Source organism: Mastomys coucha, unplaced genomic scaffold (genome assembly GCF_008632895.1).
Source record: "Mastomys coucha isolate ucsf_1 unplaced genomic scaffold, UCSF_Mcou_1 pScaffold15, whole genome shotgun sequence".
Taxonomy (NCBI): domain Eukaryota; kingdom Metazoa; phylum Chordata; class Mammalia; order Rodentia; family Muridae; genus Mastomys; species Mastomys coucha.
The window spans coordinates 158,317,797-158,340,594 of record NW_022196897.1 but is presented as its reverse complement, the minus strand read 5'-3'; the positions used below and the strand labels follow the sequence as shown (position 1 = coordinate 158,340,594).

The window sequence follows — 22,798 nt, the reverse complement described above, 5'->3', positions numbered from 1 at the left end:
CAAGTGTGTGTGCTCCACCACCGCCAAGTGTGTGTGCTCCACCACCGCCAAGTGTGTGTGCTCCACCATGGCCAAGTGTGTGTGCTCTGCCATGGCCAAGTGTGTGTGCTCTGCCATGGCCAAGTGTGTGTGCTCCACCATGGCCAAGTGTGTGTGCTCCACCATCACCAAGTGTGTGCGTCCACCATCACCAAGTGTGTGTGCTCCACCATGGCCAAGTGTGTGCGCTCCACCATGACCAAATGTGAATGCTCCATCATGGCCAGGTCAGATACAAAGGTGGCTTCCTGTGGCATCACTTTCTAACACTCCAGACAAGATAGTTGATCACTAGCCTCAGCTTCTACCCTTCTGGGTGTGTGACTCTAAAGACAAAGGTTGACTGCTCTCGTTGCAGTCTCCAAGCAGAAGACCCTAGTGGAACAAGTCTGATTAGTTTTACTTGAGTTACACATTCCTTTTGGAATCAGCCACCATACTCAAGTAGGTAGAGAATGTGAATGGCTAGATGACATGCCCATTCCTGCAACTAGGAGAACCATATTATGGCAAGGATTATTCTTAATCATGAGATTAGACTGCAGTTAAAGAAGCCTCTGGGGGGTGGAAAGGTACATGCTTATTATCAAACAACCTCAGCTTTACTCCATGGAGCCCTGCGTCATCTCCGGAGTGGAAAGATACCCACATGAGGCTAAACATTAAGTCCTGGAGGAGGTTTTAGAATCAAAGATGTTCAGGAATCTATCTTTACAATATTTTATTGAGTGGATTGGAGTTTATGAAGTGTTTAATACTACCTGGGTGATCCCAATAAGGAGCGTGCTTTGGGAGCAAGGAGTGTGGAAGTCAAGGTGCAGAATCTTGTGAGAATAATAAGGTGAACTAAGTTAGCATACAATACAATATTTAATGGAATTATAATGCTTCAGGAGTTACTATCTATCTTTAGCAAAAGCCATCTGATTGGGCCTGTGTTGATGGAGTGTCAAGAGAGAATGTGGCTTTAAGTAAAGATCAGACCCTTGTTTGAAGGAAGGCATTATACAGATGTACTCTGAGTGCGCGGGAAGTGGGAGGGTATCACCTGGCCTTCAATGTCAAATCCCATCTCTCTGTGTGAACGACATTTCATAAATATTAGTGACAGGACTATCTTCTCAATTTATAAGCTGAAAATGTTAAAACCACCATTTATTTTCTTCCTTTATATGTATGGCTTAGAAACAGGCCCTGAGGGTGAGTCCTACCACCCCACGACTGACCTATGAGGCTGTGGCACTGTCCTATTCAGGGTTACTCTTGCTGTGATGAAACAGTGACCTAAAGCAAGCTGGGAATGACAGGGTTTATTCAGCTTAAGATTCTGCACTGTAGTCCATCATTGAAAGAAATCAGGACAGGAACTCATGCAGGGCAGGAACCCAAAGGCTGCAGCTGCTGCAGAGGCCGTGGAGGGGTGGCTGATTACTGGCTTTCTCATCATGGCTTGCTCAGCCTGCTTTCTTGTAGAACTTCTTATAGATGGGCCAACTCACAATGGGTTGGGCCCTCCTACATCAACCACTAATTAAGAAAATGTGCTCTAGATGGATCTTATGGAGGCATTTTCTCAGTTGAGGTTCCCTTCTCTCTGATGACCCTAGCTTGGGTCAAGTTGACATAAGACCACCTAGCACAGTGACTAAGCAACAAGAGCCAAGAGCAAGACTTTGTGAGTTAGAGTTGTGAAGTCAGGGCTTTCACTAAGTGGGTTTGGCCAGGCAGTGTTTTGCTGTTGGAGAATGTTAACTTTTCATCAAGGCTGTCCAGACTCCATCAATTTTCCTATGAAACTGTGAAGTGAGCGATTCATTGTAAACTATAACACTCAAATGAGATACAGCAAAGTTCCTATCGCAAAGACCCAGAAAGCAAGTCTTTATTATTTTTTAAATCATATGCATATGTGCATGTCTGTGTGGATTTGTCCACATCGAGTTCAGGTGTTTCGGGAGTCAAGAAGTGGGCATTGAGTTCCCTGGAGCTCAGAGTTACCACTGAACTGTGGGTCCTGGGAAGCAAACTCCTCTATAAGAACAATGGCTGCTCTTAAGCACCATTTCTCCAGCCCCCAGATCAAATCCTAAGGCAACCGTACAGTGCAGTCTTGGAGTCCATAGCTGTATCTTGAGTGGCTCACTTGAGCATTCAAATCAGTTGCTAACATCTGTAAGTGGGATTTTTGCCAATAGATTCTGGAATTTATCTTCCTGTTGAGAGCTAATACCTGTTACCATAAGGTTCACCTTGCACAAGATTCAACAGCAGAAGTGTTCAGGAGGCAAGCCCCAGCTGACCCAACCCTTCAGTTATTTTCTCCTGGTGTCACCCTTTAGGATGCTTTCATGATGTCTCTGTCCATTTAGATCTGTATTTGCAAAAAATAAAAGTGGATTCTGACAAAGTTCAGTGAAAAGAGAACTGTATTAAAACATGTTTGTGGCTCGCAAACCATCTCAGTGAGTTGGAGAGTAGAGTTGTAGTCAAGAATGTTGTCTGATCTGAGGCTCTTGAGTAGGGACCACTGAGGCAGAGTGCTTGAGCTCCTGAGCACACATCCTGTGGTCTGAAGCGCCTGCCCTGTCCATTCTGAATATTTGATGCTGGTTATTGCTCCAGATCACTGAGCTTATTGTTGCCTTCTCTATGAGGGGTTCTGGAAAGTTCCTGTCTTCTCTAAGCCTTCTCCTTCCATGTCTGGCATGGACATGCCTGGTTTGCAAAGCTTTGCTCTGGTGCTTGCAGCCTAGCTGCAAGGGAAGCTGGAAAATGAGCATTTGCTCTTTAAGCTTTGGTGGCACAGCTCTGGTTTGCAAAGAGGAAGAGTCCCTAGGGATAGGAAGGAAAAAAATTTTGTCTTTTAAACACATGGGGGAACTGTCACCACAAGTCCTGAAAGCATTTGAGTTTGCTGCCCTGGGTCTGGTCCTCATTCAGTATTGGCTGAGTGATGTCTTGGTCAAAGAGCTTTTGAAAGCAAAAATAACAGAAAGAAGTAGAGGCTTGGAGAAGAAAAGAGGGAACAAGATGAGAGAATGAAATAAAGCCATGGGGGGTCGCCATATAAGACACACGCCTTAATCCTTCTGGTCGGAAGGCAGTTGCCTTCTTCCTTCACTATTCTTACTTCTGGTTGGAAGGCAGTTGCCTTCTTCCTTCACTATTCTTGCTTGCTTTCTTCATGAAGACTCAGAAACCCATGCAAAACTCCAAAGAGTTCTTTTTTTTTTCCAGTCAGGAAATATTGGACCTAGACCAGAAGTGGTTCAGCTCAGTCAATCTCTAAAACAGCAGCTGCCTAAGTGATGAGTTGGTCTATCCAAGATGAGTTATTTAGCCAACAGACAGATGGCCAGGAAAGTCCAGTTTGTTGGCGCAAGTGTTCATCATTTCAGACAGCTCTTGGCCAAATAGCCAGAAGTCAATGGATTCGGAAGCCAGAGCCTGCCATCTTGGATCTGCTTTGGAAATCCTACAGGTACCCAATTAGCAGCAGAGGACAAAGCAGGACAGGCTTTGCTCCACTGAGAATTCAGCCCAGTGAAGGAGTATTCTCAGAGCCCCAGTGGCAGGCTTGATAGAAGCTGAGTTGGTAGCTTGTCTGAAACTTCGACACGCACAGCCCAGTGTGAAGGAGGTAAGGGTGGGGCAGCTGGGAAGCAGGTACCCAGGGAAGGAAAAGGTCGGCTTACGGCAGTTTCTCCAGCAGCACATGAGTTTCCACACAAAGAAGGATGGGTTGTGCCATATTATAAATAATTAGTGAGAATTAGAGAAAACACAAGTTCATTTTGGGGACTATCAAGACTATCTAGTATTATAATTGGAAACACACCCAGAAAATGTAGCCGAGGTTAGATAGTAAGTAGCCCAGGTTAGAATCCATTCCATGACAATTTATTGTTTACTTTAGCCACCATTTAAGGTGACTAGCTCTGTATTAGGGACTCTTCTGGGAAGGGGCTTATGGTAAATGGAGATCAGCTCACCTCTACCCCCATGGAGCTTATGAAGCACTGGAAAAGTGCTGGATGTTTGCAGACAGATCACAAGAAACTATAACATTGTATTGAGGGCAACATGGAGAATCATGCTAAGGTCAGAGGAGTATTTGACCCCCTGCTACTTAATTATGTACTATTTATATTTATGTATTTAACTATATGCATATACATTTACTATATATGTTTATTCCTTACCTTGGTTTAAGACCAATGCTTTTATTTATTTCTTTTAAAATTGTGACTTGGGCCTGATTATCCAAGTCTATAAATCTCAGCTATTTGGAAATCTGAGGCAGGAGGATCATAGGTTCAAAGCCTTCCTGAGCAACTTAATGAAATTGTGTCTCAAAATAAGAAGTAAAAGGAAGGCTGGGGATAAGAGCGTAGCGTGCCTGAGGCCCTGTGTTCAACCCTCAGTACTGGGAACAACACAGAACAAAAACAGCCACATACTACACCAACCCACCAACCAAACACAATCCAAATCCCCCAACCAACCAACCAAACACAATCCAAATCCCCCAACCAACCAACCAAACACAATCCAAATCCACCAACCCACCAACCAAACACAATCCAAATCCCCCAACCAACCAACCAAACACAATCCAAATCCCCCAACAACGACATCCTATGACTGGAAGCTCATCCTCTTCCTCTGTCCCCCAAATTCAATTCTTGTATGTGATGCTGTCACCTGACAAGCACATGTGCTGGGTCCCCACCTCCCAGGCCTCATCTGCTCAGCTGTGATTTGGAGGCACTGAGAGCGACTTCTTACCGTGGTGGCAGCCATTCTGTGGGCTGGTTGCCAGTAACCGCAGCTCTCTGGATAACAGGCACTTGCAAAACTGTGAATTTCAGTCTATCCAGGGTCAGATTCGGAAGTGAGAGTCATGGGGAGAGTCACCTACAGTCCTGCTCATCTTGGACTATCCTTGGGAGGCCGTCTCTGTGGAGGGGTCATACCCAGCACTCAGCCCCAGCCAGCTCTTGTCTCAGAATCTGAAGAAATCCCTGGTTTCCCAGCTCAGTGGCAGGTTGTGTTGATGGCCCGTTTTTTGTGGCCTTGCTGTTGGAGCACACTGCTCCTTAGTAAACACCAGAATGCTACATGCTGGTGCCAGATGCTCTACAGCAGAGGTGGCACCTGCAGACTGTCACTTCCCTTGTTGCTTGTGCTGTAGATCGAGGCTCACTGAGAATAATAGCAAGGGAACCCACATACTGGGTGGACGCTCTTTCTCTTTCCTTCCCCAAATGCGTGCTGTGAAGGCCAGGGTGTTCACAGTTACCTAGGGTCTTCCGGGTGTGGAGAAAACAAGTTGAGTGTTAGTTTCTAAAGTGTCCTCTCTGGCATTTAACCATTGACGTCTTCTCTCTTCTCCCTAGCCTCCCCTCTGGATCCCTCTGCTGACCACTAGCTGCTCATGACTCCCGTGTCATATCCTTTCATGGAGACTCTTTCCACCTCTGTTCAGTGCCTGCGGTGGTTTGAATAAGATTGGCCCCCCTGGGCTTATGTATTTGAATGTTCAGTCATCAGAGAGTGGCACTGCTTGAGAAGGATTAGGAGGTGTGGTCTTGTTGGAGGAAGTGTGTTGCTGGGGGTGCACTTTATTGTTTCAAAAGCCCATGCCAGGTCTGGTGGCTCTCTCTGCTGCTTATAGACCTGGATGTAGAACTCCCAGCTACTTCTTCAGTATCGTGACTACTTGTGTGCCTCTCTGCTGCCCATCATGATGACAATGGACTAAACCTCTGGAACTGTAAGGCAGGCTCAATGAAATGCTTTCTCTTGTAAGAGTTGCCATGGTCATGGCGCCTATCACAGCAAAAGAACACTGACTAATATGGTGCTTTCTGCAGATGAGACCCAGGAAGAGGGAGGAGGGAAGAGGGAGGAAGAGGAGGAAGAATGGAAGAAGAGGAGGGAGGAGGGAAAAGGTCTGGGAGATGGCCCAGCTGGCAGAGGACCTGGTGCACAAGCATACGATTCTGAGTTTGAATCCCCAAAACCTACATAAAAATCCAGGCCTGGGGCCTCCCATCTTTAAGCCTTGTGCTGGGGGTAAAGGGAATGGGGACAGGTAGGTCCCAGGAGTTTTCTGGTTGGCCAGTCTAGCCAGCGGATGAGCTCTGGGTTTGGTAGAATATCGGTCTCAAAAAGGTCAGGTGGAGAGTGATAGGGATAGATACTCAGCATTGCCCTCTGGCTTTGACTTACACGTGTGCACACATGTACACATGCACACTTGCACATGCACACACACATACACACACACACACACACACATTTACACATAACACCTGCATGCCCCATGCACCTAACAAATGTACCACATACAAAATATAAAAAGGATGGAAGAAAGAAATAGAAAATTAGGCTTACTCTCTATTTATTCCGTTTAGAACACTCAAATATCTTCCCAAGAGCTTAGCTTCACTCTGGAACTTTCCATGTTCTGAGTGGACAGGCCCTCATCTACCCAGCTTTGGTTAACGTGTGGTGGCTAAACTTTGATTCTCTCTCCTTCCTGGGCATGGCTCACTCTTCCCTCCTTTAGTATCCAGGAGACTGAGCTGGGACTGCTGCGTGCCAACAGTTAATGGCCTCTGATGTTCGGTACTGGGCGTTGAGGCTCACTATTAGCAGTGAGTAGATTCCATAAATTAATTACAATTATCGCAGCATCTAATTAGCACCTTCTGTGTGCCAGGGACTGTGTTTAGTGCTCCATTACATGTCTCCACTCAATCCTCCTCAAGCCATGCACTGAGTATAATTTTTATGATAGCAATCTTGGCTCAAAGAGGGTTTGTAACTTGCTCCATGGTCATGGTCATAAAGCTAACAGGAGGTAGAGCTGACCCTGAATAGACTTAGAGCTAACAGCCTGACTGCAGATGGACTTCTGCTGGCTGCACCTCTCCATCGACATCTACAAAGGCAGAGCTGTTGATTCCTGTGGGTGCCAGTTCATAAAACAGATCCCCCATTCATGGCCGAAGCCATCAACCCAGCATAGGCTCAGTGAATCTGCCTTGGAAAGAAGCCTCCCAGGTAATTGCACAGGTAGCAGCCATCCATCGGGACCTCACATCCACTTCCTCTCTAATTCTGCACAGCGAAGAAAAGAGCCTGGGCATATATCAGGGTTTCCTGAGCGCTAAACACGTTACATAAAGAACTGAGTTGGATCTGAAATACAACCAGGACTTTGATGTGACTCATAAGCTTTACCATTTCCAATTTTTCCTCAGATGTCTACTGTGAGTCTTTTTATGTCTGAGACTCTTCCAGAATAGAGTGGGTAATCCTGTATTGATGAGTTGGATCAATAACCAAAGAAGGAAAATTGCTGCTTCCCCAAGATTGTGTATGAGACTTTAGGTCTCCTTCTCTCCAGACTTTATGAAGTTTAAATTATGGGTTGAAAATGTTACTGTAACAGGTTGCTATTGGGAGATCTGCCCAGCAAGATTTTCCTTTTTAAAAATGAATTGACAGGCAGTGGTGCTGCACACCTTTAATCCCAGCACTTGGGAGGCAGAGGCAGTCAGATTTCTGAGTTCAAGGCCAGCCTGGTCTACAGAATGAGTTCCAAAACAGCCAAGGATATACAGAGAAACCCTGTCTCAAAAAACAAACAAACAAACAAAAAAGAGTTTATTTAAAATGCATACAGTATAATATGTGATTCCTGGGACCATTCAGATAACAAACATCTGAAGCAAATTTAATGGCTGCTTTCCCCTGTGCTCCTCTGAAGTGGATGAGTTGCTGTCAAGGTCTTTCACATTTTCCGTCTGTTACTAGTATGTAAGCATTTGTGTGCATTTACAGGGCACTAACATGGAATCCCACAGTATAGGTAAACCCACAGCTTGCTCTTTTCCACATCATCACATGGCATTTGTCATACCTTTCTGGGTCTTCTCTTTTCCCCAGCTTATCCCAGTCTTCAAAGCCTGTGTAACCATGGAATCAGCTGTGTTTGTGTTTATGTGACGATCCATCCTCAACAGAGAGCACGGATACAATTTGGGCACCAGAGTCCATGAATCTTTAGGATTCTGACGCAACTTTGGGGTGGATAGATCTCTTGCGTGTATAATTTAGGGGTGTCCACTGCTATGTTTCAGCATGTAGTTGTTAAGGAAATAGATTTCATCAATCAAAAGAATAATGCAGGTGTTCTGAGGAGGAGAAGGGTGTGGGAGGAGAAGAAGGAAGGGGAGGGGTAGAGGCCAGAGGTATTTAGCTGTTTTTCTGCCCTTGGGAATATAGGATGTGGCCTTTCTTTTCTATATCACAGCCCCTCCCCAAGGCTAGGGGACCATGGCAAAAGAGGAGGTGGGGCGATCCTAAGAACCAGAAGTCAGGGAGAGCCAGCCTCAAACAGTGTCTTCTGGACATGATGGGACCACAGCTCTCATGAATTCAGGGAAGCTGTGGTTGCTTGCATAAGATCTACACAAGACCAAGACAGTCAACATTCATTCCCATTAAGGGGGACAGGTAAATGAGCCCCGCTCTGTAACTGAAGAGCTGTAGAGAGTTGGTGGCCTCTAAGGGAGGGAGACTCCCTCCCTTAGAGGAGTTTTCTTTAAGAGCGTGGCTCCTGGTGGGTTGATCTGGCTGCACTTGTTGGTCCCATGCCCATATGTATATGGAGAGCACAAACTGCGCCAAGTGGGTCTATCTAATAGATAAAGCAAACAAAAACTGGAAAAAACAACAAATCATATTGTCTTAGTCGGGGTTTCTATTGCTGTAATGAAACACCATGACCAAAAAGCAAATTGAGGAGGAAAGGGTTTACTCAGCTTACACCTCCACATAGCTGTGCGTCACCGAAGGAAGCCAGGACAGAAACACAAACAGGGCAGCAACCTGGAGGTAGGAGCTGCTGCAGAGGTCATGGAAGGGTGTGGCTTCCTGGCTTGCCCCTCATGGATTGCTCAGTCTGCATTCATATAGAACTCAGGTTCACCAGCCCAGTGATTATACCACCCGAAATGGGCCCTCCAGCATCGATCACTAATTGAAAAAAATGCCTTACAACTGGGCCTCATGGGGACGTTTCTTCAACTGAGGCTCCTTCCTCTCTTATGATTCTAGCATGTGTCAGGTTGACACAAAACCAGGCGGCACACACATTAATTCTCTATAAGTCAAAAGGATACAAGTGCTATAGAACAAACAGGCAGGCGTGGTCCTTCCGATAGTCCCCCTTGTCCTCCTTTGGGTTTCCATTCTTAGGGAATACCTCACTGGGAATAGTGCTTGAAAGTATATAGCCATGTCTCTCTTCAGGTCTTTCTATCTGTGTGGCCTTGATGATGCGATCTCTTAGCTTCCTGCTCTCAGGCCTTCTCCACCGTTGTAGACTCACTCTCTGGAACTGTAAGCCCAAGAAACTCTTCCAGAGTGTGCTCGTATCGCAGCAACAGCAATGCCACCAACACAGGAGCAGAGGAGACTCAACATCTTACGCTCCTCTCAATTTTCTGAAAGGTTTTCCTCTTACATTGGCAGTGGTTTCAATTGATACTGTTTGCACAATGAGAACTCTCAGAGCAGTGGTAAGTTTTTTTTTTTTCTTAGTAAACATTTATTTAGTCATCTCCATTCACCACTATATCCTGTGTTCCTGGGGGAGTTCACAGCCCATGGAAAACAATAAAAGAATCAATAACTTGACATTGTAATGAATAGAATGGCCAGGGCAAACATAGAGCGCTATGGGGAAGCCAAAACGGGGAGTCAAAACGTGACCGTCACAGCAGACAAGTCACTGCACCGCAGCGCACTGCACATGGACAACTTCAACACAGATCTGCTTGGCTGACATTGAGGTGGGAAGAGGAACATCTCAGACAAATTTTAAACTATAAATTAAATTGAAAGATCATGAAGTCATCATCTAGTTTTCTCAATAACTCCATCTTTACTAAATTATCTACCACTTCGCTGTCTCCAGCAGAAACCATGAGGAAAGACCTAGCATAGCTCTGTAACTTTGTGGTCCTCACATTCTTCTTACTTCTCAAGGCTTTACTCTCCTTAAGCCATTTGCTTTCACTCAAGAAAACAAAACAAAACAAAACCATTTTCTTGGTCAGATACTATCACTGTAGAGAAGGGGAAATTAACGGATGCGGAGAGCTTTGACTGGCTGAGATGTAAACCTAGGGCTTACGTGCTCTCGATTCTCCACACCTACATGACTGACCCAAGGCTGTCTGGACACCATGCTTGGAGTCTTCAGTCACTCAGATCCAGGCGAGCCCTTCGGAACCCAATGCCTCGAGTGGCTGTCCACCTTCTCACAGACACCGTCTTCTGAAGCAGCTCACCCCAGGACCCTGCCTGTCTTGGCTCTCTCAACCCTAAGTTCCCATAGGAGAAGACCAGACAGGCCATCCCTGGGTGTGTTGGGGTGACACCATCTCCATGGGAGATCAGTTCCCATTTTAATTTGCTTTGACATGGAGAAGTTGAGCCCTGCTACAGAGATGTGAAACAGTGTGATGCATTCAAAGGGGGCGGCACAGGCATCCAAGTGAACCTGCGAACCTCAGCAGAGGGGCGCATTTGAGTCCCAGGTGGTAAGTTTTCTAGTACCACACTTTAAAATATTTTTATTATTTTGAGCATGTCGTACAATATATTTTGATACTTTCCACCTACAGTGTTCCTCCCAGATCCAACCCCATCTCCCCATGCACCCAACTTTGGGTTCTATTTTTAATTGTTTTTTTTAGAAACACACGGGGCTCTCATCAAGTCTGATATGTGTTGCCCAAATACTCTTGGTATGGGGCCTGCCGTAGAGCATGGTCAACCTACTACGAGTCACATCCTCAAAGGGAACTGGCTCTCCTTCTCTCAGCAGGCATTAAATGCCAAAAGAACCTCACCACGCCATGCTGGCACTTTGTCTGCCTTGAGCTCCTGTGTCTTGCGCACCCTGTCACAGCCACTGAGAGTTCATTTGTGGAACTGCCCGAGATAGACCATGGCCCTGTAGTCACCCACCACCTCTGGCTCTAAGGATCTTCTCAGCCATCTCTGATACCATATTTTTAACTGAAAAAAAAGAAAAAGAGACAGGCTTGTGTAGCATCTGGAAAGCAACTTGGACTTGATTTTAATTCTTTTCTCCTGAAGCAGCTGGAGGTGAAGGAGGTGCTGGCACGAGGGCTAAGGAGACTTATTCAGAAAAACCTGCCCCAGGCAGAGGAAGGGCTTTTCTAGTGTCTCTTGGCAGAAGCTGCCTATTGCATATTTGACATTTCCCAGTTGGCAGTTCCTTCTCCCCAGCCTTCTGTGGTCTGAGTTAACAACAGTGGTTTCAGCAAGCATGCTCTGTGACAAGAAGCAGGGTGCAGGACAGCCTCAGGAAGTCCAAGGTCAGAGGGTCGCTGACCTCTCCTGGCAGAAGTTAGGGACTGGAAAACTCCGCAGCCTCCAGGCGTGGCTTCAGTCCTCCAGTATGGAAGCCTCCTGCCATCCCAGTGAACTCTGCTGCAGCTTCCACCACATACCTCCCACATGGTGGTGACCGCTGAGGAGTGTACTGACCTTGCGGCTGTAGCATGCAGTGCTTCCCCCACAGCTGTCTCAGCCTTGAGGTCCAAGCCCAGACAAAGACAGTCTGGGAGCCTCCGCTCAGCGGTCTGTCCTGGGTCTGATGTCTGATGGACTTCTGGTGTTAAACGGATTGCCAGTCCTAGAGCCTTGAAGCTCTCTCAGTTCAGTCTTCCTTCCCATCGGGGAGAAAGGTATGACTGATTGGCTCACAGTGCCATATAACTTTTCTTAGCAGGTGATTGCAGGAAATGCCCCATCCCACACCTACAGGTCACCTTGAATAGCAAGACTTCTTTTAACAAGGAACCAAGACTTCCACCCAGATGTTTGAAGCTTTGGATTTATAGTTCATGGAAGGCGTTTCACTCCAATTAGCTTGTACTATAGGACAAATGACTGATATGTTACGTTCTATTTAGAAGTGTTCAGTCACTGTTCATTTATCCATTGGGTCTGTAAAGCAGTCACCCTCCTGAATTTGGGGCCTACAAAAATACTCTGTAAATGACAGAAGAGAAAAATTAATTCAGATATCAACTTCTGCCGGGCAGTGGTGGCACACGCCTTTAATCCCAGCACTTGCAAGGCAGAGCCAGGCGGATTTCTGAGTTCGAGGCCAGCCTGGTCTACAGAGTGAGTTCTAGGACAGCCAGGACTACACAGAGAAACCCTGTCTCGAAAAAACCAAAAAATAAAAAATAAAAATAAAAATAAAAATAAAAAAAATAAATCCTAAGGGAAGAATACAGAGAGAATATGTTTGGGCTTGTGAAGAAGATAAAGATTATAGAGTTAACAACTCTGTCAATAGAGTTCTTTCTCAAACTTCTCCCATTTGGAAAAAAACAAACAGACAAGGTTTAGTTAGCTAGGATTCTTCATGTTGGCCAGAGAAGGCACTCTACCCTTACAGGAGAAAAAGTGGAACCAAATTTCGTCTAGTGTCTGGTCTGAAACCCAGCCCGGGGCTGGGGAGATGGCTCAGCAGTAAGAGCTCTTGCTTTGCAAGCACAAGGACCTGCTAAATCCCCAGAACTCACACGAAAAGCTAAGTGTGGGTGCACGTGCTCAAGACAACAGCAGCAGCAGGGAAGGGGAGCCAGGAGGCTTGCTGGGGCTTGATGCTCACTGATAGCCAGCTCCAAGTTCAGTGAGAGACCCTGCCTCAAGAGAGAAAGGTGTAAAACGATAGAGCAGGGCCCTGGCGAAGCCATTCTCACACACACACACAACGTGCACACACATGCACACACATGCACACACAAAACAATATGTACAGACATACACATGTACATACCCATGCATACATGTACACACACACATGCACACACATATACACACACAAACACACACATGCACGTGCGTGTGCGCGAGCGCGCTACGGAAGGCACCACAGGCGCTGAAATCACTAGTGATCAATGCTTGAATAAGGAAGTCAGAAAAAGTCAGATGAGAAACTATGTGAAGTTTACGGTGGTGTCAAGCTGGCCCTCTCCTAAAGGCCTGGCTACCTTTTCTGATTCTTTTCAGCTTAGATGAAAGATATGCAACATTATTACGAATAGCATCTCCCTCAAAGCCCCAGCTCCTCACAAGTGGCACTGCCTACCTCCCTCAACTGTGCTTCTAGATAGCAGATCTTTCTACCATTAAAGGAAGTCCCGGCTAAGAATCAACCCTAGGAGCACCTTGTATCTTAATACTTGGAGTTTCAGCATGAGCTTGCGGCACACATCCCCTTGGAGAATCTTAGGAGATCAAACTAAAGACGTAGGTCTGGATTCTGCTGGAGAGGAGCGTGAACAGCATCCCAGGAATGCACATGACCATCTGGGGAGCTTGATTTGACCCAAGGTCATGACTCAACCTGTAAACACTTTGCAGCCAGTACGTACTAATCGGGAGGTCCGAGTGGCTGGTGACTTCCGTGGGGATATTATTTTGATTTAGAGAATAGCTGCTCTGCTCTCCTGCAGCTGAAGTCAAGAGAAGTCAATAAGAAATTTGAGAGGGTCTTGACCCCAAAGGGTACAGACCTAGAAAGCCAGGGCCCTTAGTTAAGTTAGAACTGACCACTCATTAAGGTATGTGTCTTAGTTAGGTTCACACAGCCAACTCCAAAGCCAAGCCTTGCTTCCCCGCTTCCCTTCCGTGGCTTCCGAAGAGGAAAATAAGTTGCCAGTCAGAGACCAAGATGGCAGTGGAGTGCACAGGGGAGGAACATCAAAGAGGGGGAGGATTCAGTACTCTCGGGGTGTGTATTTTAATTGTTACATTTAAGGGATACTGTTCACTGAGATTTTTCCTGGCCCTGCTTGGAGTGGATGCACAGCGTGAGTGGGAAGGCGCACCCCTGCGGGTTCCGAGGCTCATCCTCTTGAGCGGAAGAAAGAAATCAGGCGCCTCCTCCGTACCCGCCCCGCCCAGGGCACAGGACAGCCCCAAGGCTTTTCTAGGCTCTCCAGGCAGGAGGGCTACGTGGCACAAGCTCTGGACCAGGAGCAGTTGGAGGACACTGGCTGGTCCTCTTAGAGTCAGGCATCAAACCGCCCAGATCCGCCGCGGTCCTTCCATCTCCACATCTGAGCTGGCAGCGCCACGTTCGGTTCAGAGAGTCTTGCGCAGGGCAGGGTGAGGGGACCCACAACTCCCTCTGCGGGTTCAGGTGGAGCTGGCGGCGAGCCGCCGCGGAGCCCCGGCAGGCACGGGCCGGTGGGCATCATCCTCTGCGTACACACAGTGCGATTTCAGGGGACCAAGTGGCCTCAGACTTTGGCAGCCGGCAGCACGGTGCGCCCTTGCTCGGTCCGGGTGCGTTCAACGTCACACAGGCGCTGCTCCGCTGGGGTCACCGGACGCCTTGTCTGCTTTCCGGGGATCCACGGGATGAGAGAGCGAGCTAAAGCCATCTGCAGGCAACACACCTATAAATAGCGCGCGGGTGCCCTCTTGGCGCTGTCCCTCCCGGCTGCACTGCGCTCTGAGTCACAAAGTTGTGAGCAGGGACGCGGGAACCCAGGGAAGTCTGCTTCCTGCACCTTAGAACTGCTTTTGGCGACGGGCACTCAGCTGCCGCCTACCTGCGTCGGAGTAACACCGGGCTTTGGGTGAATTTTTGACCAAGTGCAAGTGGGAGTCGCTAGCATCCTGGCCATGGACACAACCTGGCGTTCTCCTCATCCCCAGAAACACCTCCTGCCTCTGTAATTTGAACCTGCGCCAACCAGAGTCCCTCGGACAGGACCGACACCGCGCCGCTCGCTCCGCACTAGCCACCGTAGCTAGCGTTTACTCGCGGAGTCCCCGCTCTGTCTTCAGCTCTGTGCTTCACTCGGAGTGCTCGGGTTTGGGGTGAGAATTTATTTTGCTCTTTTGAGGTGTGACTGCGAGGGTCTGGAGACTTTTTAGATGTCAAGAGACAAGTGTGGGTGCAGTAGCCTCAGGCAAAACTGATTTGGGGTGGAGGAGCTAGGGTTGGAGTTCTGCATGAGCTCCTTAAAGGACAAAGGTAACAGAGCCAGCCAGCCAGCTCGAAGGGAGACTTCAGCCCTGAGAATTGGTGGAAGTGCGCGCGCCGCTGCTGCCGCCGCCGCCGCTGTTCCTGCAAGCGCTGTCGATCTAGCCAGTGGCATCGTCCCGAGCTCCCGGATCCCGGGGTAGCTGGCGCCGCCCGCCCGGGAGCAGAAGAGCCAGGCTGCCGCTTGCGCACGCGGCTCACCATGGGCTCCGCGCGCCGGGCGCTGTCCGTGGTACCAGCCGTTCTGCTGATTCTAGTGCTGCCTGTCTGGGCACAGAATGACACGGAACCGATCGTTCTGGAGGGCAAGTGTCTGGTGGTGTGCGACTCGAACCCGGCTACAGACTCCAAGGGATCATCATCGTCTCCTCTGGGGATATCGGTCCGGGCAGCAAACTCCAAGGTGGCCTTTTCGGCGGTTCGGAGCACCAACCACGAGCCATCTGAGATGAGCAACAAGACTCGCATCATTTACTTTGATCAGGTCAGACCCTCCCGCCCCCCGAGGGATGCCGAGCGCACAGGGAACGGGTGGTCTCTGGGTATCGTGGGGTGCCTGCCCAGATTAAGCTAGTATGAATAGGAGGTGTCGAGATCATTTTATCAACTCCCTCCCTGAAGGTATCAGTTTGAAACTCAGAGCTGCCTCGCTTCCCCAGCAACCACAGCCTCCTTTCAATCCCCTTAGTCTTCCGTAGAGGCCTGCGCGGTGGGTGGCTTGGAAGCGCAGAGGAAGGCACCTGGAGCTCAAGACAAGTTTAACAGCAACAGGTCACCAGGGGCTGAAGGGAATACTGTCCCTGGATGCTGAGATCTATTGGTAGGGAAGTTGGGCTTCTGGCTCAGACTTATCAGCAGGTGCCCTGGAAGCGTTCCTGAGGGGGCCCCACTAGACAACCTGAAATGTTTGACTTGTGTTTCAGGGTGGAGGTTCATCTCCTCAAAAGGCTCTGGGGCTCCACAAGGTGCAGGGACCCTTTCAAGTGGACATAGACGATTAGGGGTGTGATTCTGGGGGGTCAGAAACCATCTCTAGAGCTCTAGCCTGGGTGCCTCTGCAGGGTCAGGGTAGCTGGATTAACAGCACCCTGCCTGGTAGAGACCAAAAGCCTTTCTCACTATTGCTCCACTCAGAAAAGTTGTCCAGGCAGGAGGAAAAGGGAGAGCTTGGGCAGGTAAGCGCTGGGGAGCTGGGTTTCCCTTTCCGGTACCCCCAGGGCATCGTAAATTGCTGAGAAAGCACAGATTTTGAGGTTGCAGCCAGGGGATGGGGCTGAAATTGATGAAAGCTGCAGCTTCTGCTCAGGGCTCTGTAGACTGGAGTGACGAGCCCTCCCCAGGATTCAGCTCAGCAAAGCCCTGACTCCAGCATTTTGGTTCCAACCCCAACAATGCCCGGAGTCTGTCTTATTTCAAAGTCACAGTTCACAGTTGTATGCAGAGTCCCGCAGGCGGGTTAAGTGGGGCTTCGGGATGTGCCAGGAAAGACTTGGGTGACGTTGTTCCTGCTCTTTACTTAATTCTAAGTAATACACTCACCAGCTGGCTAGAGACAGAGATGTCTCCCTAGAGGCTTAGAATGGGATAGCTATAATTTTTAAAAAATGAATTAAGTAATCCCTTTGGAGATTTTGGTGCAGTATTCAATGAAGTGATGGGAAGGGAGCCCACCCCCAGCCTGGTCTGTGACCCCAGCCTGGTCTGTGACCCCAGCCTGGTCTGTGTTTTAGTTCATTATCTAAATGTTGAAGCCGTGTGGACATTATGCTATCTTTGTTTGGGGCATTCTTTTCAATGACCTTCCCACCAATTAAAACAGGGAAGGGATTTTTCTTTTGTTCTGGGAGCTGTGCATCTTAGAGACAACGAGACACATTTAGTTATAAATCTCGACGTGTTGGATGCTTTTATTACCCTGTAGAGTCCATAGCCAGCTTCATGCTTACTAATCAACAATAATCGGCACCTCTACTTTGTTCATAAAGGATGCCTCTTGTATGAGTCTCGAAGCCTTGGCTGAGCACCTTACATTATTCTAATGTGCTCGGCAATAGATGTTTTTGTAAATGTTTTGTCATTTGCACAACGGTACACAGCTGGCGACAGGGCTTTGGAAAGTCCATCTGGTCTCAAGTCAGAGGGCAGAGAGCTGATACTAGGCTGAGCGGCTGGGATCTCAGAGAAACTGAACACAGATCTCTCTCAAGGCAGGGTTGAAGCTGCTGCACTTACCTAAGCGTTCTGACATTCTGGTGTGCTGTAAAGAGGCATGGTGCACTTTGAGGAAATGAAGCAGGAAGTACGAAATATGTTAATCTTGACAAGGAGATGATGTTTAAGACAGATAACAGCAGACTGACTCTAATAAGCAGAAAAATATATCTTTAGAGACACATGTGATTTTTATGGATTTATTTCTTGGTGAGACATGAAGGAAACCTTCCTTGTTTTCGTTGGGCTCTTATGCTCTCCCAGGAAAGGGCACACCTCTGAGACACTGAAATTTGACTGAGAATGCACAGAAATTCAGAGTTAATGTCACAACCTGATCACACATTGGAGTACAAGGCACGTTGTGGCTTACTTAGAAACAGTGTCTAACTTAACTTTTCACTTTTGACCCTTGAACTTCAAATGAATTTCAGGTGACTGATAGGAAGATAAAACAAGACACCAAGAAACACAGAAAGACCACCCAGTCTACTGTCTGCCATATTTATGCCCTTCTCTTGGCACCCAGCCAGGGCTGATTCATCACCAATGTATCATGTTAAGGCTTAGATGGCACATAAACAAAAATAATAGCCATGGGTCTGAGGAGAGTTCTGGCAGAGGCTAGGGGAAGAACCTGGCTTTGCCATCTCTGTGGTATCAATTTGTGGTGCCATGGGCTGTGCCCCATGGTGAATGGGGTACCATTCACCTCTGTGATGTGTCTAGGGATTACTGCAGAGAGCCCATGGATGCCGATTGGCTGGCTTGGTAACGTCCCTTTTGTACATTGGGAAAGCTTCTAGACTGTGGAGATGTAACTGCACAGCAGATGCCTTCCGTCCGATGCTCAGTGAAAAGCTAACACAGACCTTCACGTGTTACCTTGATGACCCCAGAGATATCAGCCTGGAAAGTGACGCATGAATACAACTCAGTCATTTTATTCATTTTTTCCTGTACTATTTAAAAGGTAGAAGGTGCTTCCATTATGCACTTAAGTCACTTAAGTGGAAATAAATTTTTATTTATTTCCAAGTCACTTAACAGGAAATAAATAGGATTAGCTGTCTTATTCTCTATTGTTTCTGAAGTTAGTTATTTAAAAATGAAGAAACAGGAGAGAAAAAGAGAGAAGGGCAATATAAAGAAATGGGGAGGGGAGGGAGAGGAAGGGGGAAGGAGGGAATTTATTTTACTTATGGGAGGAAACTCTAATTTACCATTATTTGTTGCTTTTATCTGTAGATCCTGGTTAATGTGGGTAATTTTTTCACATTGGAATCTGTCTTTGTGGCACCGAGGAAAGGAATCTATAGTTTCAGCTTTCACGTAATTAAAGTCTACCAGAGCCAAACCATCCAGGTACGTGCTCCCACGGAGTGCTTCCCACCTCTGCAGGATTCCAGCATCTATGTAGGATGTGCTTGCATCATAAACATAGTTGTCTACCCTTTGTGTTTGTTTTGAAACGCATATGATTTGCAATTTTTTTTTACAACATCCACTTGGGTATGTGATGAAGGCATGTAGAAAAATAAGCAATACAAGACAAAAACAACAACAGCAGCAACAAAACACAGCTTGGGAAAGTTTCTCGACACAAAGCTCTACAGGGGTGTGATCTTTATCTCATGCCTGAACAAAAGTTACTGAAACTTATAAGGGAAAAAAAAAATCTTACAAAACTTTACAAATGAACATTAAATAAACAAAACAAGCGTATTGCCATCTAAAAACGGTGAGATGCAATTGATGATTGAAACAACAACAACACAGCTTGGGAAAGATTCCATGCTAGGGGTCTCTACAGAACATCTTAACTTTATCTCGTGCCAAAATAAAAGTTATTCAAACCTATACAGAAAAAAAAAGTCTCCTAAAACTTTACAAATGGACATTAAACAAACAAGACAGGTTTACTATCATTTAAAAATTGTGAGCTGCAATTAACTATTGAAACCGAGCTCCCAGGAAGAGCTAATTAAGGTGCTTTTAAGAAAGGATGCGCTGAGCTTGGCATACTAGAGCATATTTTGGGGTCCTATTTTTCTAGCAACTTCTCCCCAGTTGCATGACATGCCTTGTGTTATGCATGTTTATGGAATTCTAAAGTATGTTACATTGAATACTTAGCATTTATAATATATTTTGTGTCCTAGGATTAGTAGATGGTACAGTCACCTATCGCTTTTATATCCCAGTGACTGGATCAACTGAGCAGCCTTAGATCTAATCTATTCCATATTAATCTTAACCTAGAGAAAGGGAGTGTTTAGTGAACATATCTACTTCCCTGGAAACTGATATTTCAAATGACTTTTGTTGCTGTGCAAGTTCCAGAAATGGAAACTCCTACTCAGTTGCTGGGAGCAGTTGGTGGTATCTGACTTTGTCAGTGTTAGGTCAACATTGGGAAGCTAGTGGATAACTTTGTTACCAAAAAGTTGATGCTGAACATCTGAGGCGGGTCCAGTGGTTAGCTTTGTTTCCACACTGAGGGAAAGTCGGTTTCTGCATGACTAAATGGTTCTCTGGGTGGAATTATTTTTATAAGCACATAAGGAAATTTTTATAGGAAAACACACACACACACACACACACATTAAATCTGACCCCCACACATGTCCAGTTTGTAGGAAAAGGAGAATATTTCTCAGGGAGCAAATATTTGCCCAGGTCAGCTGCCTTGAACTGTTTCCTATATACTTTTGATTTTAAAGGGAGCTTATTTATTTATTTTTTTTGGGGGGGGGGGTGATCTTCTTCTTTACAGGTTAACTTGATGTTAAATGGAAAGCCAGTCATCTCTGCATTTGCTGGTGATAAAGATGTGACCCGCGAAGCCGCCACTAACGGAGTGCTCCTGTACCTGGACAAGGAAGATAAGGTCTACCTAAAACTGGAGAAAGGTAACTTGCTCGGCGGCTGGCAGTATTCCACCTTTTCTGGCTTTCTGGTGTTTCCTCTATAGAACCCGACTTCTCCGCAATGCCCAAGAGTGAGGCGGCCCACCCCTGGGTTATCAGAAGAGCACTCTTGGATTGATGTCTCTTACTGTTTTGTTCATGGGTGACTATGGATTCTCTTTGAGAATTCTAGACCTGTGTGGACAAACACAAAGTTTCCCAGATCATTTTCGTGTGTGTGTGCCAGTTTCCTTCTGTGTGGATCAGGACTCCCAAGCTGAAAATTCCTAACCTGCTTACATGTTAACTGTCAGAAGCCGTCTCAAGGTTTGTTCTGTTTAGTTTCCTGCTCTTACAGCATTGGCTGCAGATGTGGGGTTTTTATTTCTTTGTTTTTGAAAGACTGGCTAGTGGGTCTGAAAGTTAGAAAACTTGGAAGTTCTGACGTCAGTGGGTATAGTGGAACTGCCAAAGACGTGTATACACGTGTGGATACATTGATTATTAATTATACTTTTTCAAAAATTATAATTACTTTTGAATTTGTTTGTTTTGTCCTCTTAAGGTAACTGGGATTGTATTTTAGTGACTGGCATTGTATTCTCTCTACCCATAAGGTAACAAATGTCTTGCCTCAAAATGTCCCTTAACTCTGAACTCACCCACATGACCTCTCTCCTGCCCCCTAAAATGAATGCTCCATAGTTGTATTTTAATTATATATGTGAAAGAGTCATATTTTCCAAATTATATTTTCTAATAGGAAAAACAGATCATAATCTGACAAAGAAGAAGCTATTTACCCCAACTCTAATGCTCAGCCCCAAACCTTGGCCAAGTACCTCCCCTTGGTGGGGAATCGTATACTCTATTGCTCAACTTTAATCAACATGATTGATAATAACTACTTTATTAAACCTATAAGGAATTATTTTCTCCTTCACCATGACCACTTTATTAACTGAAGATAGTATGCCCTTATTTTTAATTGTATCTATTTTTCAGATCTCCTGTTGTGTTTGAAATATCATCTGGTTTTGCCTTAATTCTTTAACTTGTATATATTTATCTGCACAGCCAATATTAAATCCAGATACTCCATAACTAAATTTAGTGCAATATCTTATTTTGTCTTTTGTATAGGTCATATGAATTCATAAAATTATTTATGTCTCTGTTACAGAATAAAGATTATTATATGTTAGTGGAATGGTTGGCTTGGTCCTTTCGGTTCTAAGGATGTATCTTTTTATGTAGTTTATCCACCCTCCATTAACCCCTCCCTTCCTGCACCCTTCCCTCTCTCCCTCCTTTCCTTCTTTCTCCTCTCCCTCTCTTCTTCTTGTTTCCTTTTTCCTGTAGAGAGAGAAAAAAAAAACCTTCCTGAGTTTTTAGGTAATGTCCTTTGAGTAAGTATAGGAAATCTTTACTCTATTTAATCTGTCCAAATCCAAGAGTTGCAAGCTTGCCAAAAAGGAATCAATGAATTTAGCAAACTCTCCCTTCACAAGGACTTGCTAGGAAAATGAAGTTAAAACGATCCCTTGAAATATCACAAGGTTGTTCCACATACGAGTGACTGGTGGACAACATCCAGGCTGGTATCTCCAACCAGAGGGCTGCGGCAAAGGCTCTGACTGCTCCAGCACTTCTCTTTGAAGGGGGAGACAGTATTTCTATGACTGGGTGGTGGTGGTGGTGGTGGTGGTTCTGTTTCCAGGTCTGTGGCCCTGTTGGGGCAAGGATCCTCTTGTAGCTGGATCCACAAGGAACACGTTATAAAAGAGCCACTTGGGCACGACTTCCAGAGAGTCTGTGACTGATCTCCATGATAGGATGTTCAGGAAGCTCTAGGAAGACTTCTCTCTTTCCTAGACAGAACTCCCTCAAGCTCCTGGCAGCGTCCTTGATGCAGGTTGTCCCCTGCTGGTTTTCAGTTAATAACCCTGATTTTATATTATGGAATACTGTTTTCCCCCCCAGGATTGCATACAGAGATAGCAAGGGTGGCTTTCCTTCATAGGGCACTGGAATGTTCTAACCGACTCTGCCTAGTGGCTACTTCCACTCCACCTATGCAAAGCAAGTCTGCATCTGCACGTCCCCGCACAACAGTCAGAAGGGAGTAGATCTGTTAGTCATTCTTCTGGCAACATGAGTTAAGAGTATGGAAATGACCAATGGACACCCATGGCAAGATGGCGAGAGTTAGGCTCTCAAAATATATCAGAATAGGCCAGTGTACCAATGTATTAGACAAGTGGACTTGGAGCCACCTTTGCGGGTGCCCCTTTTACCTTTCTTGATTCTTCTGAACATACAAATGCTGATCTTTAAGTCATAACTTATGCATCTAACTAAGTCTAACACATGCATCTTGCGATGCAGAATCCATCGTGTGTTGGGGAAGACCTGAGACTGTGGCCATCAGGTGTAGAGATCTGCGATGCTGTAGCCCACATGAAGAGATCAGGCCATGATGAGAGCCGTGGAGGCTCAACATAACTAGGTTCTA

The 22,798-nt window shown here is 46.3% G+C and overlaps 1 protein-coding gene across 1 annotated transcript; it reads left to right on the top strand.

The window, feature by feature from the left end:
* The first annotated feature begins 13,964 nt into the window (after positions 1-13,964).
* Cbln4 (cerebellin 4 precursor) lies at positions 13,965-21,493 on the top strand. The gene is made up of 3 exons (XM_031372881.1): positions 13,965-15,647; positions 18,623-18,739; positions 20,151-21,493. The coding sequence occupies exons 1-3, from the start codon at positions 15,366-15,368 to the stop codon at positions 20,346-20,348; spliced, it is 597 nt and encodes a 198-aa protein (XP_031228741.1). The 5' UTR covers positions 13,965-15,365; the 3' UTR covers positions 20,349-21,493.
* The last annotated feature ends 1,305 nt before the right edge of the window (positions 21,494-22,798 follow it).

What these genes read in the sequence shown, in the direction of transcription:
- Cbln4 (XM_031372881.1), top strand. Translation starts at nt 15,366, where the DNA reads ATGGGCTCCGCGCGCCGGGCGCTGTCCGTGGTACCAGCCGTTCTGCTG. An exon ending in GCATCATTTACTTTGATCAG is followed by an intron (nt 15,648 to 18,622) that starts GTCAGACCCTCC and finishes TTTTATCTGTAG; the next exon opens with ATCCTGGTTAATGTGGGTAA. An exon ending in ACCAGAGCCAAACCATCCAG is followed by an intron (nt 18,740 to 20,150) that starts GTACGTGCTCCC and finishes TCTTCTTTACAG; the next exon opens with GTTAACTTGATGTTAAATGG.